We start from the raw sequence: 11,613 nt of genomic DNA, 5'->3' as shown, positions 1-11,613 counted from the left end.
GGTGCTGGTGTTCTTCAAAAGTGTCAGCGTATACGATGACATCATCAAGATAAACTAACGCCATCGTCCACTTCAGGTGTCCAAGCACCCTATCCATAAGGCGTTGGAAGGTCGCAGGTGCATTGCAGAGTCCGAATGGAAGACGGTTAAACTGGAACAATCCGTCAGGAGTCACAACGGCAGTTTTTTCGGAATCTTTCGGCTCCAGCTCCACTTGCCAATATCCGGACATGAGATCCAGAGTAGTAAAGTAGCTGGCACCATGAAGGCGATCAAGGGCATCATCAAGTCGTGGCAAAGGATACACGTCTGGTTTTGTTATGCTGTTAAGTTTCCGGTAGTCCACGCAGAATCTTGTAGAACCGTCTTTTTTCCTAACCAGGACAACTGGTGACGACCAAGGACTGTTGGAGCTAGGTATAATGTCCCTTTGAAGCATGTCGTCTACCTGGTGGTTTATCTCCTCCCGTTCTCTCATCGAAACACGTCTTGGATTGTGATGTACTGGAGCGTGATCACCAGTATTGATGGTGTGGCGCACAAGTGGTGTGCACCCTAGCTCTTCTGGTGTAATAGCAATGCACTGCCGAAAGTCCAAGAGCAGTTCTTGTATCTGTGCCTTTTGTTGTTCTGTTAAGTTGTGGCCGAAATTAAATTCCGACCATGGAAGGTCACTAGCTTTTTCAAGGCAATCTTGCGGGACAGACATTGCTGGTGCCGCACTAATTGTTGAGACAGTGGCATGTGACAGGGCAAATGTCACAGGTCCGAAGTCTTCACCGGATTTCAGGAGCAGGTCACCAATCGTCAGGTTTAAAACTGGAAGCATCAAACTCCCCTTCTCGCAGGAAACAAGGCAGCGAGGTATAGCAAACTCCATCCCAGGACGAGATTGTAGCAGTGATTCAACTAGGATATCTCTTGACGTCATTGAACCTGGAATTATTGCTGTAGCCCAGACTGCAGATAACTTAGGTACAACAATGTCCGATGCTGCGACCATACGGAAGACCTTCTGTGGTTTTCGATTGACCATCGGTGCCATTAGTGTAGACACAAATGTCGTAGCAGTTGCGACGGTAGAACACACTTGGGCTGCCGCGGTCTTCGTCAGGTTTTTCAAGCTGGACCACGCTAGGATAAATCCATCGAATAAGTTCTCAAAATTCCAGGAAATTGCTTCTTTGCTTCCCCCGCTATCTCCTTGGGGCCACTCTGTCGCAGAACAACTGGACTGATCGCCAGTGCTGAAAGTTGGTACGGCTGACAAACAATGTTCACCTCCTCGAAACGATGGGGAGAGTTGGACGTTTGAACACCAGTCACGGCCGAGTATCATTGACCATTGTAACTTGCGCACAATTACAAACGGGAGGTTGACTGTTGTTCCTAAAGTTTCTACAGTCAACGAGATCTGTCCTTCTTGTTCGATTGTAGAACCGTCGGCTGATATAAGACAGACGGTACCAGAAAGTGTTTTGGGCGTGGTACACTTTGCTGATTGCAGTAATGCATAATCGATTAGACTTACTGCAGCTCCGGTGTCCACGATAGCATTCACATGTTGTCCCAACTCATGAAGATGAACTGAAAGACATGGCGTTGGCGAGGTGCGCACTGGCGTTGTCACAAGAGGAACATGATGCACTACATGAGATTCAACCTTGCCAGGCTCACTGTCACTTGAAACGTTTGGCGTTGGGATAGGTTGCATTTTGCACGGGGCCAAGTGATTTGGGCAGGATCGAGCTAAGTGCCCAATGTCACCACACGTGAAGCAACGACGTTTACTTGAACGTACCGGAGAAGATCGGTGAGCCACCCGTGAAAGCTTGATTCCAGATGTCGACACCATGTTCATTGCTTTGTTGGCTGCTTGAACTTCGAGTGCGCGAGCCAGTGCTGCACGAGTCGTGGTTGGGTGGGCGAGTCGCACAAGAAGCTGGATGTCGGTGTCTTCGATTGCGTCCATGAAAGCAGTGGTTGCTATCTGCTCCAAGTCGACTTCCGTACATCCGACGAGCGCTCTTCTCGCCATCCTCTGGATTACGTCAGCTAGCTCCTGGAGTGTGTCCGTGCCTTGGCGGTGGTGCTTTAAAGCAGTCAGGTGAAATTGCTGGAGTGTTCATCACCAAAGCGGGACTTTAGAGCTTCTATGAGTAGTTGATATGAGGAACGACTTGTGGCAGACATGCTCTCCAAACATTCAGCAGCGTTCCCCCTTAACTGGGCCACCATTGCACGAGCTCTGGACGTTGAGTCGAACCCGTAAAAGTCCGCAACCGTTTCGAATTGGATGATGAAGGCTTGCCATGACGACTGCCCATCGAATGTCGGCAGCTTGAGTGGCGGTCCGTGGTGCACAGGCAGTCGAATTCGAGATTCCACGGACGAAAGGCCGTCATTGAGGCGTTGCCCTACATCGGCAACCTGACGTTCGACTGCAGATTCCAGCAGAGACAGACGGGTTGCGAGGCAATCGTCGAGGGTTCCAAGCGGGTTCACAATGTCCGTAGCACTCCTTTCGGCGAGCAGATTAGCTAGCCGCTCCGTGATTTGCATCGCCGCGGAAGTTGAGATGACGCCACTTGCCTCCAATTGGGTTGCCATTTCGTAATCCCACCGCTGCCACCAAATGTTGCGGGCGTCTTAGTTCATGGGCTAAACGGGCAACCCAGAATTCAGTCCCCCATTCTCCACACGACCTCGTCTTCTTCTTCTCCTTTTCTTCCTTTTCGTTGTCCGTTACAATATATAAAGATTATTATTTTTTGATAAGAGACGTCATCGGCGACGTTGATGTGTTTGTACTATCCGAGATCAACGCTCACGAGGCATTAACTGAATGTTTTCATCTCGATGGCTTTAACCAATTTTGCTTCACGTGACACGGCAGAAGAGGGGGCGGTATTGCCGTATTCGTAAAGAATGGGTGGCACGCAGAACGTCGGGATTTCACGCTCGAAGCAGCCGAATACTTAGCTCTAAAAATAACAAACTCACAATGCAGTTTCTTTCTGCTTGCTCTGTACAGACCGCCATCTGAAAGCATTATCAGCTTTATTCAAGAGCTCGGGACGGGCACTCGAGAACCTGGAGGCTGAACGGTGTTTATGCATTACGGGAGATATTAACATTGATACGCTGGTACTTTTTAAAAGCAACGTGGTGGATTACTTAAATTTGCTTGCGGAATTCGGAGTTGATTGCCTGATTGACTCGGCAGAGGAGCATCTTTTGAGCAAGTTGGTGTCAACCTGTATAGATCATTTGAACATAAGAGCGCCTGACGCTTTATTCAGATCAGCCGTGATTGGCCAGAAATTGGCGGACCATTTCTTTATTGAGTGTCGTTGTGTTTTTTGGGGAGAATCCGCAGGACCGCTCCCAACCCCGACGAACAATCACTATAGTTGACTGGAAACGTTATGATGAGCTCATCAGGCGTTACTTCTGGAAGGATCTTGTTTGCTCGTCAAGTACATCCGAACTTTATGACAGTTTTACTTAAGTTCTAAATTCCTTAAAGCTGTACTGCAGAAAAGAGGTGAGAGTTCGAAAAAGAAAACCTTACCTTCCGTGGTTGGATGCTGGCATTTTGGCAGCAATTAAGCAAAAGGAGCTGGCATGGGCTCGCAGCAGAAATAATCCCCAGAGGAAAGAGCTAAGACAAGACTTTAGGATAGCCAGAAACCGCGCCAACGCCATGTTGCCCTCAGCTAAAAGAAGACATTGCAAAAATTAATTTCTTAAATCAAATCGTGACTTTGCCAAGACATGAATGAGGTCTTATAAACGAACTTCGCGGGATTCCTGTGCGCGCAACCTCTGAATTGGAGATCTGTTTTGGACGCGATGCATTTTCACTCGCAAACGACTTTAATGCTTATTTTGCTTTGTTTGTGGGAGTTGTCAAAGACCGGGAGGAAAGAACCCTAACCTTAAAGAGAAGCGTAGTTCCGTCTGCTTTCCTTCCGTGCTTGGACAGGCAGCAGTTGTATTCTTTACTGTCTGGCCTCAGCTCCAACAAACCCGCTGGTGGAGACACTATTGGAATAGGAGAACTCCGAAGAAACTTTGACGCCTTGTGTAATGTGCTACTAGTTATTCTAAACGAAATACTAACTTCTGGTTGCACACCGGTCAACCTAAAGACTGCAATGGTTAAGCCGGTATTCAAGGGTGGGACTAGAGGAAAATTTGAAAGTTATCGCCCAATATCAATTTTCCCTTCGTTGTCTAAACTTTTGGAGAAATATCTGTTCAAATGACCTCATTTTTTGGGAAGCATGACTTTATGTCGCCCTGCCAATGGTTTTGTCAAGGGTCGCGGCACACAGCCTCTACTGGAAGAGCTATAGGACGTGTTGAACACCAGTTTCGATAATAATCAAATCTCCTGTGCTCTGTTTCTTGATGTATCCAAAGCTTTCGACAAGGTTAGTCATGACATACTGCTTCAAAAACTGAATCTTTATGGTTTCAGACGTCCATTTCATTCCCTTACTAACTTTTTAACCAACTGGTCTCAGATGACTTTGGTTGGCAACAATAAAGTTCTAGAGCTTGGCTGAGAGCGGGAGTGCCACAGGGCTCTATTTTGTCACCTCTATCATTTAACATTTATGTTAACAACGTGTAATGTTGTATTCAAAACTGTACCCTTTATCAGTACGCAGATGACACCCTGCTTTTATCTCGCCATATGCAATACAGTACCGCGATAGATATGCTACAAGATGACGCCATACACCTGATGGATTGGTTTACGTCAAACCTTATTAATATCAATTGCTCAAAAACAAAACTTGTCTGTTTTTCAAACCCGCTGAGGAGTATTTGCCTAGATAGGCCCTTGATTTTGCATACGTCATGTTGTGCCGATTGTACATGTGGTCCTGTTGAATATGTTTGTGATGTTAAGTACATGGCAATTGTGTTAGATTCTGATTTATCCTGGAACACGCAGAAGGCAAATATTTGCAAAAGAATGAGAAGAGTATCCTGTCTATTGCATTTTATTAAAATGTTTGTCCCGATGTCAATTCGGATACTTATTATGCAGACACTGGGATACAGTATTTTAAGGTATGGCATTACTTTATTTGGAAACTGTCCCAGGCGATGGCATACCAGGATTGATGGTATCTTGAAAGGTATGCTGAGAATTGTAGCTTACAACTCGGAGTTTCTTGCAGAGGACAACTTTTTTAAATCGTTTCAGTTTCCCAATTTTAAGACCATGTTCAAGCCCACCATTATCAACAGGCACTACTGGGACAGTTCTTTTAAGAATCCCAAGCATGTGTCTAGGTCTTTCAGGAGCAATCAACGGTTTGAAGTGCCCAGAAGAAGAACGCATTATGGAGAAAGCGTAAGATCATTTTACCTACCAAAGATATTTAATGAGCTTCACGAAGACTTACATAGCATAGAGTCGGTGAAAATATTAAAGAAAGCTCTCAAGTGTGTTTGCTAAGGCCCATCTCAAGACCGATCGAGAAAAAAGAATTGTCATGTTTTGTGTATCTCTGCATTAGGTTTGATGGTAATTCTGTGTCACATAGTGTGAGCAATCATATTAAATTACCATTTTTTTCTATTAAGTGACTCCGGAAACAAATTTTGTTAGCATTTGTGTTTTTCTGTTACACTTCACGAGCAGCATGCTCATCAAGATGGTGTTCATCATACAAGCCCTAGTAGGCTTTGATGAACCCGTGTTTGTACCTGGTTCTGTGTTCGTGCAATAAACTATTATTATTATTATTATTATTATTAAAAGAAGAAGAGGAAGTCAATATGTCCGGGCATTCGCTGTAATCGCTCTGAGAATTTTAATTTAAACTCTTTATTCGACGACCTTTAACTCGCCTAATAAATGGTTTAATGGGGAGTTAGACGACCTCATCTTACCGGCTCAAGGATCGACATCCACTCGTGGCTTCTGATTTACTGCTTCGAAGATCGCGGCTGCAGCCCCGTTCATCACCGCCATTACTGTCCATCGACCATTCAGTCAGCAGTCGTTGCCCATGCCCATCCGTGACGTTCGGCGACTTTCTGCGACTCAACGTCAACCCTGGGCCAATGAGCGAACATCCACGGACGCGCCTTGCCGGTAACCGACCATCAGTGCTTTGAGGAGTTCCATTTTCTCGGCGACCGTGTCAAGCTGCTTTTGATATACTGTTTCGCTGGTGTAACCTGTCTAGGTGTGGTTACAGTACTTAAATTTTTTCTACCTATTTTAATGTCATTTAATTTGACGATTATGTCCCTTGTTTGCGACGCTTGCCAAAAAGGCATTTTGCCTGATGGTAGACTCATGACATTCTCAGTTTGCGAGCATAACTACCATCTCGGGAAAACGTGCTCCGGCATTGCCGAGTCCACATTTGCTGCCATGAGCCCCGACAAAAAAGAAAAATGGAGTTGCAAAGTTTGTCGTTCTAAGAACAGTCGTGCTGATATAGACGGGGTCAATGCTAGCTCTGACTCGATTTCGTCCCGCGAAACCACGACACTCGCGGCGCAAATCCTGACCATCAACGAAAAGCTAGATTCATTACTTTCTGTGAAGGCTAGCGTAAATTTACTACTCGAGCTTCCCGCAAAGGTAAATGAGCTTTTGCTCCTCAAGCCTACCATAGATCTCATGAAAGTGACTGTGGAGGAGGTTCAAACTTCCATTTCCTTCCTAGGAAAGAAATAAGATAGCCTCCTCGCCACGGTGTCTGCTCATGCGACCGACATGGACGAGCTGCGTACGGAAGTGGCTTCTCTGAAGGACACGGTTTGCGAACAGGCACATACTATCCAAAGCCTCCAAACCGAGATGAACGACGTTGACCAACGCGGTCGCTAACATAATATGGAAATTCATGGAATGACCGTCAAACCCGACGAGGCTCTCCTTTCCATCTTAGCGGGGCTGGCAGACAAGCTAGAAATTCCGGGACATCAACCAGCTGATGTCGTGTCGGTTTTCAGGCTACCAGGCAAACGATCTATAAAACCACCTATTTTGGTCAAGTTTACATCTGTAGCCACTAAAGACAAATGGATGCAAGCTCGTAGCAAGCTCAGGCAATTGTCTCGTGACGATAGACCCGAAAGACTGTATTTCAACGACAGCTTAACTCAGACCAACAGAGAACTTTTGTGGCAGGCACGGGCTCTTGGAAAAGAACGCGATTACAAAATTGTGTGGGTCAAAAACGATCGAATTTATGCAAAAAAAGAAGAGGTCGCTTCTCCGGTACGGATTCAACAGAGAAGTGACCTGGACCGAATCCCATAACCAACATGGCTAGTTTCTTACAGTGCGCCGATTTTGTCTCATTTAATAGCTCGTTTTCTCCTTCTTCAACCGACTCTTTTATGGTCTCACACATAAACATTCGCAGTATTCGAAAATACTGCGATGAATTTAAGACAGTTGTTGATCAAATGGGAACCAAATTGATGCAATTCTGCTAACAGAAATCAATGTCAGTGCTGATGATCTGTCACAGTTTAATATTTTAGGATTTCAAACTTTCTTTTATACACGGTCAATTACTAGAGGAGGAAGAATCGGCGTATTTATAAAGAACTCATGGTCAACAACTCAAACTGATGTTACATTTCAACACTCGGAGAGCTTGATGCTGAGGGTTTCTAATTCTAACTCTACGGTTTGCTTGCTTGCACTTTACCGACCTCCTTCGTCCAACTGCTCTGGCTTCTTAGAGGAACTGAGGGAAAATTTGAGAGAATTGCCTGATGAAGCACATTTATATTTGGTGGGAGATATAAACATTTACACCCTCAAAACTCCAAAAATTGTGTTTGTGATTATTTATCACTACTTGCCAAGCATGGAATCATACCTACCATTCAGAGTGCGACCCGCGAAGAAGTATTAAATGAATATCTTGTATCATCCTGCCTAGATCATATAAACGTACGAGCTCCAGATGCTTCCATACACTCCGCTGTCATTTTACAAAACTTGCAGATCATTATTTTGTCGCATGTAAATGTGTGTTTCCCTCCAGAAAAGGTAATAACTTCGAGAGTGCGTGTCGTTTAGAACGGGTTGACTTTAACACTTTTGATCGACTAATTAAAGAATATGAGTGGAATAAATTCCTATCCTCGGTTAAAATCACGAACCTGTATTCAATGTTTGTAGACATCATTAGAAATTTCCGGGAGTTATCGATGACCGTTGTATATGTTAAAAAACGCAAACACTCACTTCCCAGGCTCACCACAGAAATTTTTGAAGCTATAAGTCACAAAGAAAAACTGTGGAAGAAGTTTCGGAGGTCCCCCAACAATGTCTCTATCGAACTAGAATGTACGATGCAAAAAAATCGAGTCAATGCCTTCATTCGGTCAACGAAGCGAACCTATCGGACGCTCGTTCGGACTCCAGGAAAACTTGGACTGTCGTCAATGAGCTTCGTGGATATCTAAAAAAGAACATAACTGAGACATTACGCAAACATTTTGGGACTGATATGGCGACTACTGTCAACGCGTTTAATAATTTTTTCGCTAACTCTATTACTGAGCCAATTGATAGCGCGGTGGATTCGACACCCGGAACTCCGTTTCACTCTGAGTCTGCTTTCCTTCCTTCTGTGTCAGAAGCTAAGTTGCGGTCCTACCTGTTTCGATTTAAGCGATTCAGGTCGGCGGGTGTAGATGGCCTTACAGTTAGAGACTTGTGTCGGATCTATGACTCCTAAAAAGCGTGCTCCTCGTTCTTGTAAATAATGTTATAGAAACTGGTAATGCGCCTGATGACTTAAAACAAGCCATAGTTGTTCCTCTTTTCAAAGGTGGCGCACAAAACCAAGTGTCATCCTACAGGCCAATCTCAATACTATCTCGCATTTCACGGATATCAGAAAAACATATTTTTATTGTTATGTCCGGTTTTCTTGACAAATACAATTTAATCTCGCCAAGTCAATACGGGTTTGTTGCTGGTCGTAGTACAACTAATCTCCTTGAGAAATTCTCAGATATTGTGCACCCTTCCTGCGACGATAACATGTATGTGTGTGCCCTCTTCTTTGATGTAGCCAAAGCGTTTGACACCGTGAACCACAACATCCTCCTAGACAAACTCTATAGAATCGGCTTTCGGGGACCATTTCATATGTTGCTCAAGAGTTTTCTTGGAAATCGTACACACGTTGTTTCAGTAGACAATGTCCGCAGCTCTCAAGTTTTCCTTACTTCTGAAGTTTCCCAGGGCTCCAATTTTTCTCCTTTACTATTCAACCTCTACGTAAATGATATTTCTGCGGGAACGACAAATTCAACGATTTTTCAATATGCGGACGACACTCTTCTGTTTTCTCGGCACCTAGTCTACCAGCGTGCTATGGAAATGCTTCACGCAGACGCAACTAAAATTATTGACCGGTTTTCGGAAAACAAGCTACATGTAAATGCTTCGAATACAAAACTGATCTGCTTCCGTAATCCTTTAAAAAATGTCAGTTTGACTTTTCCACTATTCGCTCACAATTCCAGTTGTCCATGTTGCAATTGTAGACCTGTCGAATATGTTAGTTCAGTAAAGTACTTAGGTCTTCACTTTGATTATGATCTTACATGGGACAGTCATATGTCTTACGTATGTCAAGAGTTGAGCAGCGTGTCGCGCATGATGTATCACATTAAAGGTTTTATACCATTGTCAGCTAGAAGGAACAAAATGTGCGCCTTAGCTTACAGCGTACTAAGGTACGTCATGACTGTCTTTTTCAATTGTTCACTTTCCTGGCATTTAAGAATTGACCAAGTTTTAAAATGAATTCTAAAAAGGGTCGAATACAACAACGACTTTTCATCCAATGCTAACCTCTTCGCTTCACTTGAGTTACCGTCTTTTTACTCGCTTTTCCTTCAAACTGTCGTTTGGCGGCATTTCTGGGAAAGCGATTTCAAACTCGAGTCCACCCCATCTCGTGAGCTCAGATCTGTTCCACGTTTCGTCACTTCTAGGGTGAAAACTCACTATGGTGAAAGTCTGCGCACATTTTATGTCCCGAAAATTTTTAATGGTCTTCCATTAAACATTCACTGCTTTCCATTAATTCAAACAAAACGTTAAAAACAAGTCTGAGACGCATGTTCTCGGATGTGCTGAAACAGTGACATCCATCTACATCTTTTCTACCTTAGTTTTATAAGGTAATCTTTTCAGTTTACTTTTTTTACACGTTTTCAGCTATCATTGGAAACGAGATTGGTTGAAATATTTTGCACTTTACTAGGAATATTTTTTTTCTTGATGAAAATTGAAAAAAAAACTTTTTTTATGAAAGTAATCGTGTAAGTAATTTTTAAGAGTGCTGTGACTGCGCATATCTTTCATTCTTTTCTTTTTGAAAAGTATAAAAAGCTTCTTTTTCCTGAAGAAAAAGAATTGTGCAAAAATGCGTGCGCGTCTTTTTTTTTTTTTTTGAGGATGTAAGTTGGCTTTGGCAGTTCGCTCCTGCTTCCGATACGACTACTGTCTTTATTCTATTCTCGGGCTACTGCGCGTGCGTATGTGTGCGTTTCGTTTTGTGATGAGAGTATGTGTTTTCCTGCTCTTTTTCAAGACCGACAGAAATGTGAACTTGCGCCTTGAGCAGAAGATATCATCGGTGTGTGATTCGTGTTTGGCGTGTGTGTGTGTGAGTGTGTGTACGTGGCAATGTGAACATTTTCAATAAGCTTGCTGCAACTGCTGGGTCTAGTCCCACAAGCCCCTGAGGCTTTGGCAAGACCTGGAACTTGATCCTGACTCTAAGCATTAGTTATTAATTATTATTATTATTATTATTATTATTAGTATTATTATTATCATTTTAAAGTGGGAGGTAGAGTTCAAGAACTGCAGAAAGCAATGTAAGACGGTCCTGGATCGCGACCGCCAGGCTCATCGTTGCTCAGTGGAATCAGATCTTGTCAATAACCCGAAGAAATTCTGGAGGTACATTAATTCACGTTCTGGGAGGCATATCGAGACGAAGATTGTCCTGGATAATCACGAGAGCGATTTGAAGTCCGTGCCTGAGTTATTTGCTGAGCATTTTAGGTCCGTCTACAGGGATAGTACGCAGCGTTCTGCACCTGCGCTGCCTCACTTAGATGGGTTTGGTGACTTGTTAAGTTGCATTAATGTTGATGAGGAGTCAGTACGATCCTGTATTAAGAAAATGAGAGCAACATTATCAGTAGGGCCCGACGGCATTCCCTCTGCGATTCTCAAAACGTATCACGACATATTCACGCCGGTACTGTGCTCTATATTTAACAACTCGTTAAGGTTGGGAACCTTTCCTGAAACGTGGAAAGTCGCAGCCGTTGTTCCAGTCTTAAAGTCGGAAAAAAAGGTGATATTTGTAACTATAGACCTATTTCTCTCCTCTCTCCATTTTCTAAGCTCTTTGAAATGGTAGTTCATCAATTCCTGTCTTTCAAATTTCGAAACTTAGCAATTCCCAATCAGCATGGTTTCCCAATCTTGTTAGCTTTATGTCTGCTGCATCTCGTGAAATATGTAACAGAGGTCAGTTAGACGTTGTCTACTTTGACTTAAGTAAGGCTTTTGACGTA

At 43.7% G+C, this 11,613-nt stretch overlaps 1 protein-coding gene across 1 annotated transcript; it reads right to left on the bottom strand.

Annotated features, from left to right (window-relative positions):
• Nucleotides 1-1,134: 1,134 nt before the first annotated feature.
• Nucleotides 1,135-2,610, bottom strand: LOC115326011. The gene is made up of 3 exons (XM_042293273.1): nucleotides 2,284-2,610; nucleotides 1,367-2,092; nucleotides 1,135-1,281 (listed from the first exon to the last, which is right to left on the bottom strand). Exons 1-3 carry the CDS (start codon nucleotides 2,608-2,610, stop codon nucleotides 1,135-1,137), a joined length of 1,200 nt encoding a protein of 399 aa, XP_042149207.1.
• Nucleotides 2,611-11,613: the final 9,003 nt, after the last annotated feature.

This window comes from Ixodes scapularis, unplaced genomic scaffold, assembly GCF_016920785.2.
Source record: "Ixodes scapularis isolate PalLabHiFi unplaced genomic scaffold, ASM1692078v2 PGA_scaffold0__279_contigs__length_252992795, whole genome shotgun sequence".
Lineage (NCBI taxonomy): Eukaryota > Metazoa > Arthropoda > Arachnida > Ixodida > Ixodidae > Ixodes > Ixodes scapularis.
This window is presented reverse-complemented; position numbering and strand designations above follow the sequence as displayed.

What these genes read in the sequence shown, in the direction of transcription:
- LOC115326011 (XM_042293273.1), bottom strand. Translation starts at nt 2,610, where the DNA reads ATGGCAACCCAATTGGAGGCAAGTGGCGTCATCTCAACTTCCGCGGCG. An exon ending in TCATCATCCAATTCGAAACG is followed by an intron (nt 2,093 to 2,283) that starts GTTGCGGACTTT and finishes ACTGCTTTAAAG; the next exon opens with CACCACCGCCAAGGCACGGA. An exon ending in CAACAGTCAACCTCCCGTTT is followed by an intron (nt 1,282 to 1,366) that starts GTAATTGTGCGC and finishes CGTTTCGAGGAG; the next exon opens with GTGAACATTGTTTGTCAGCC.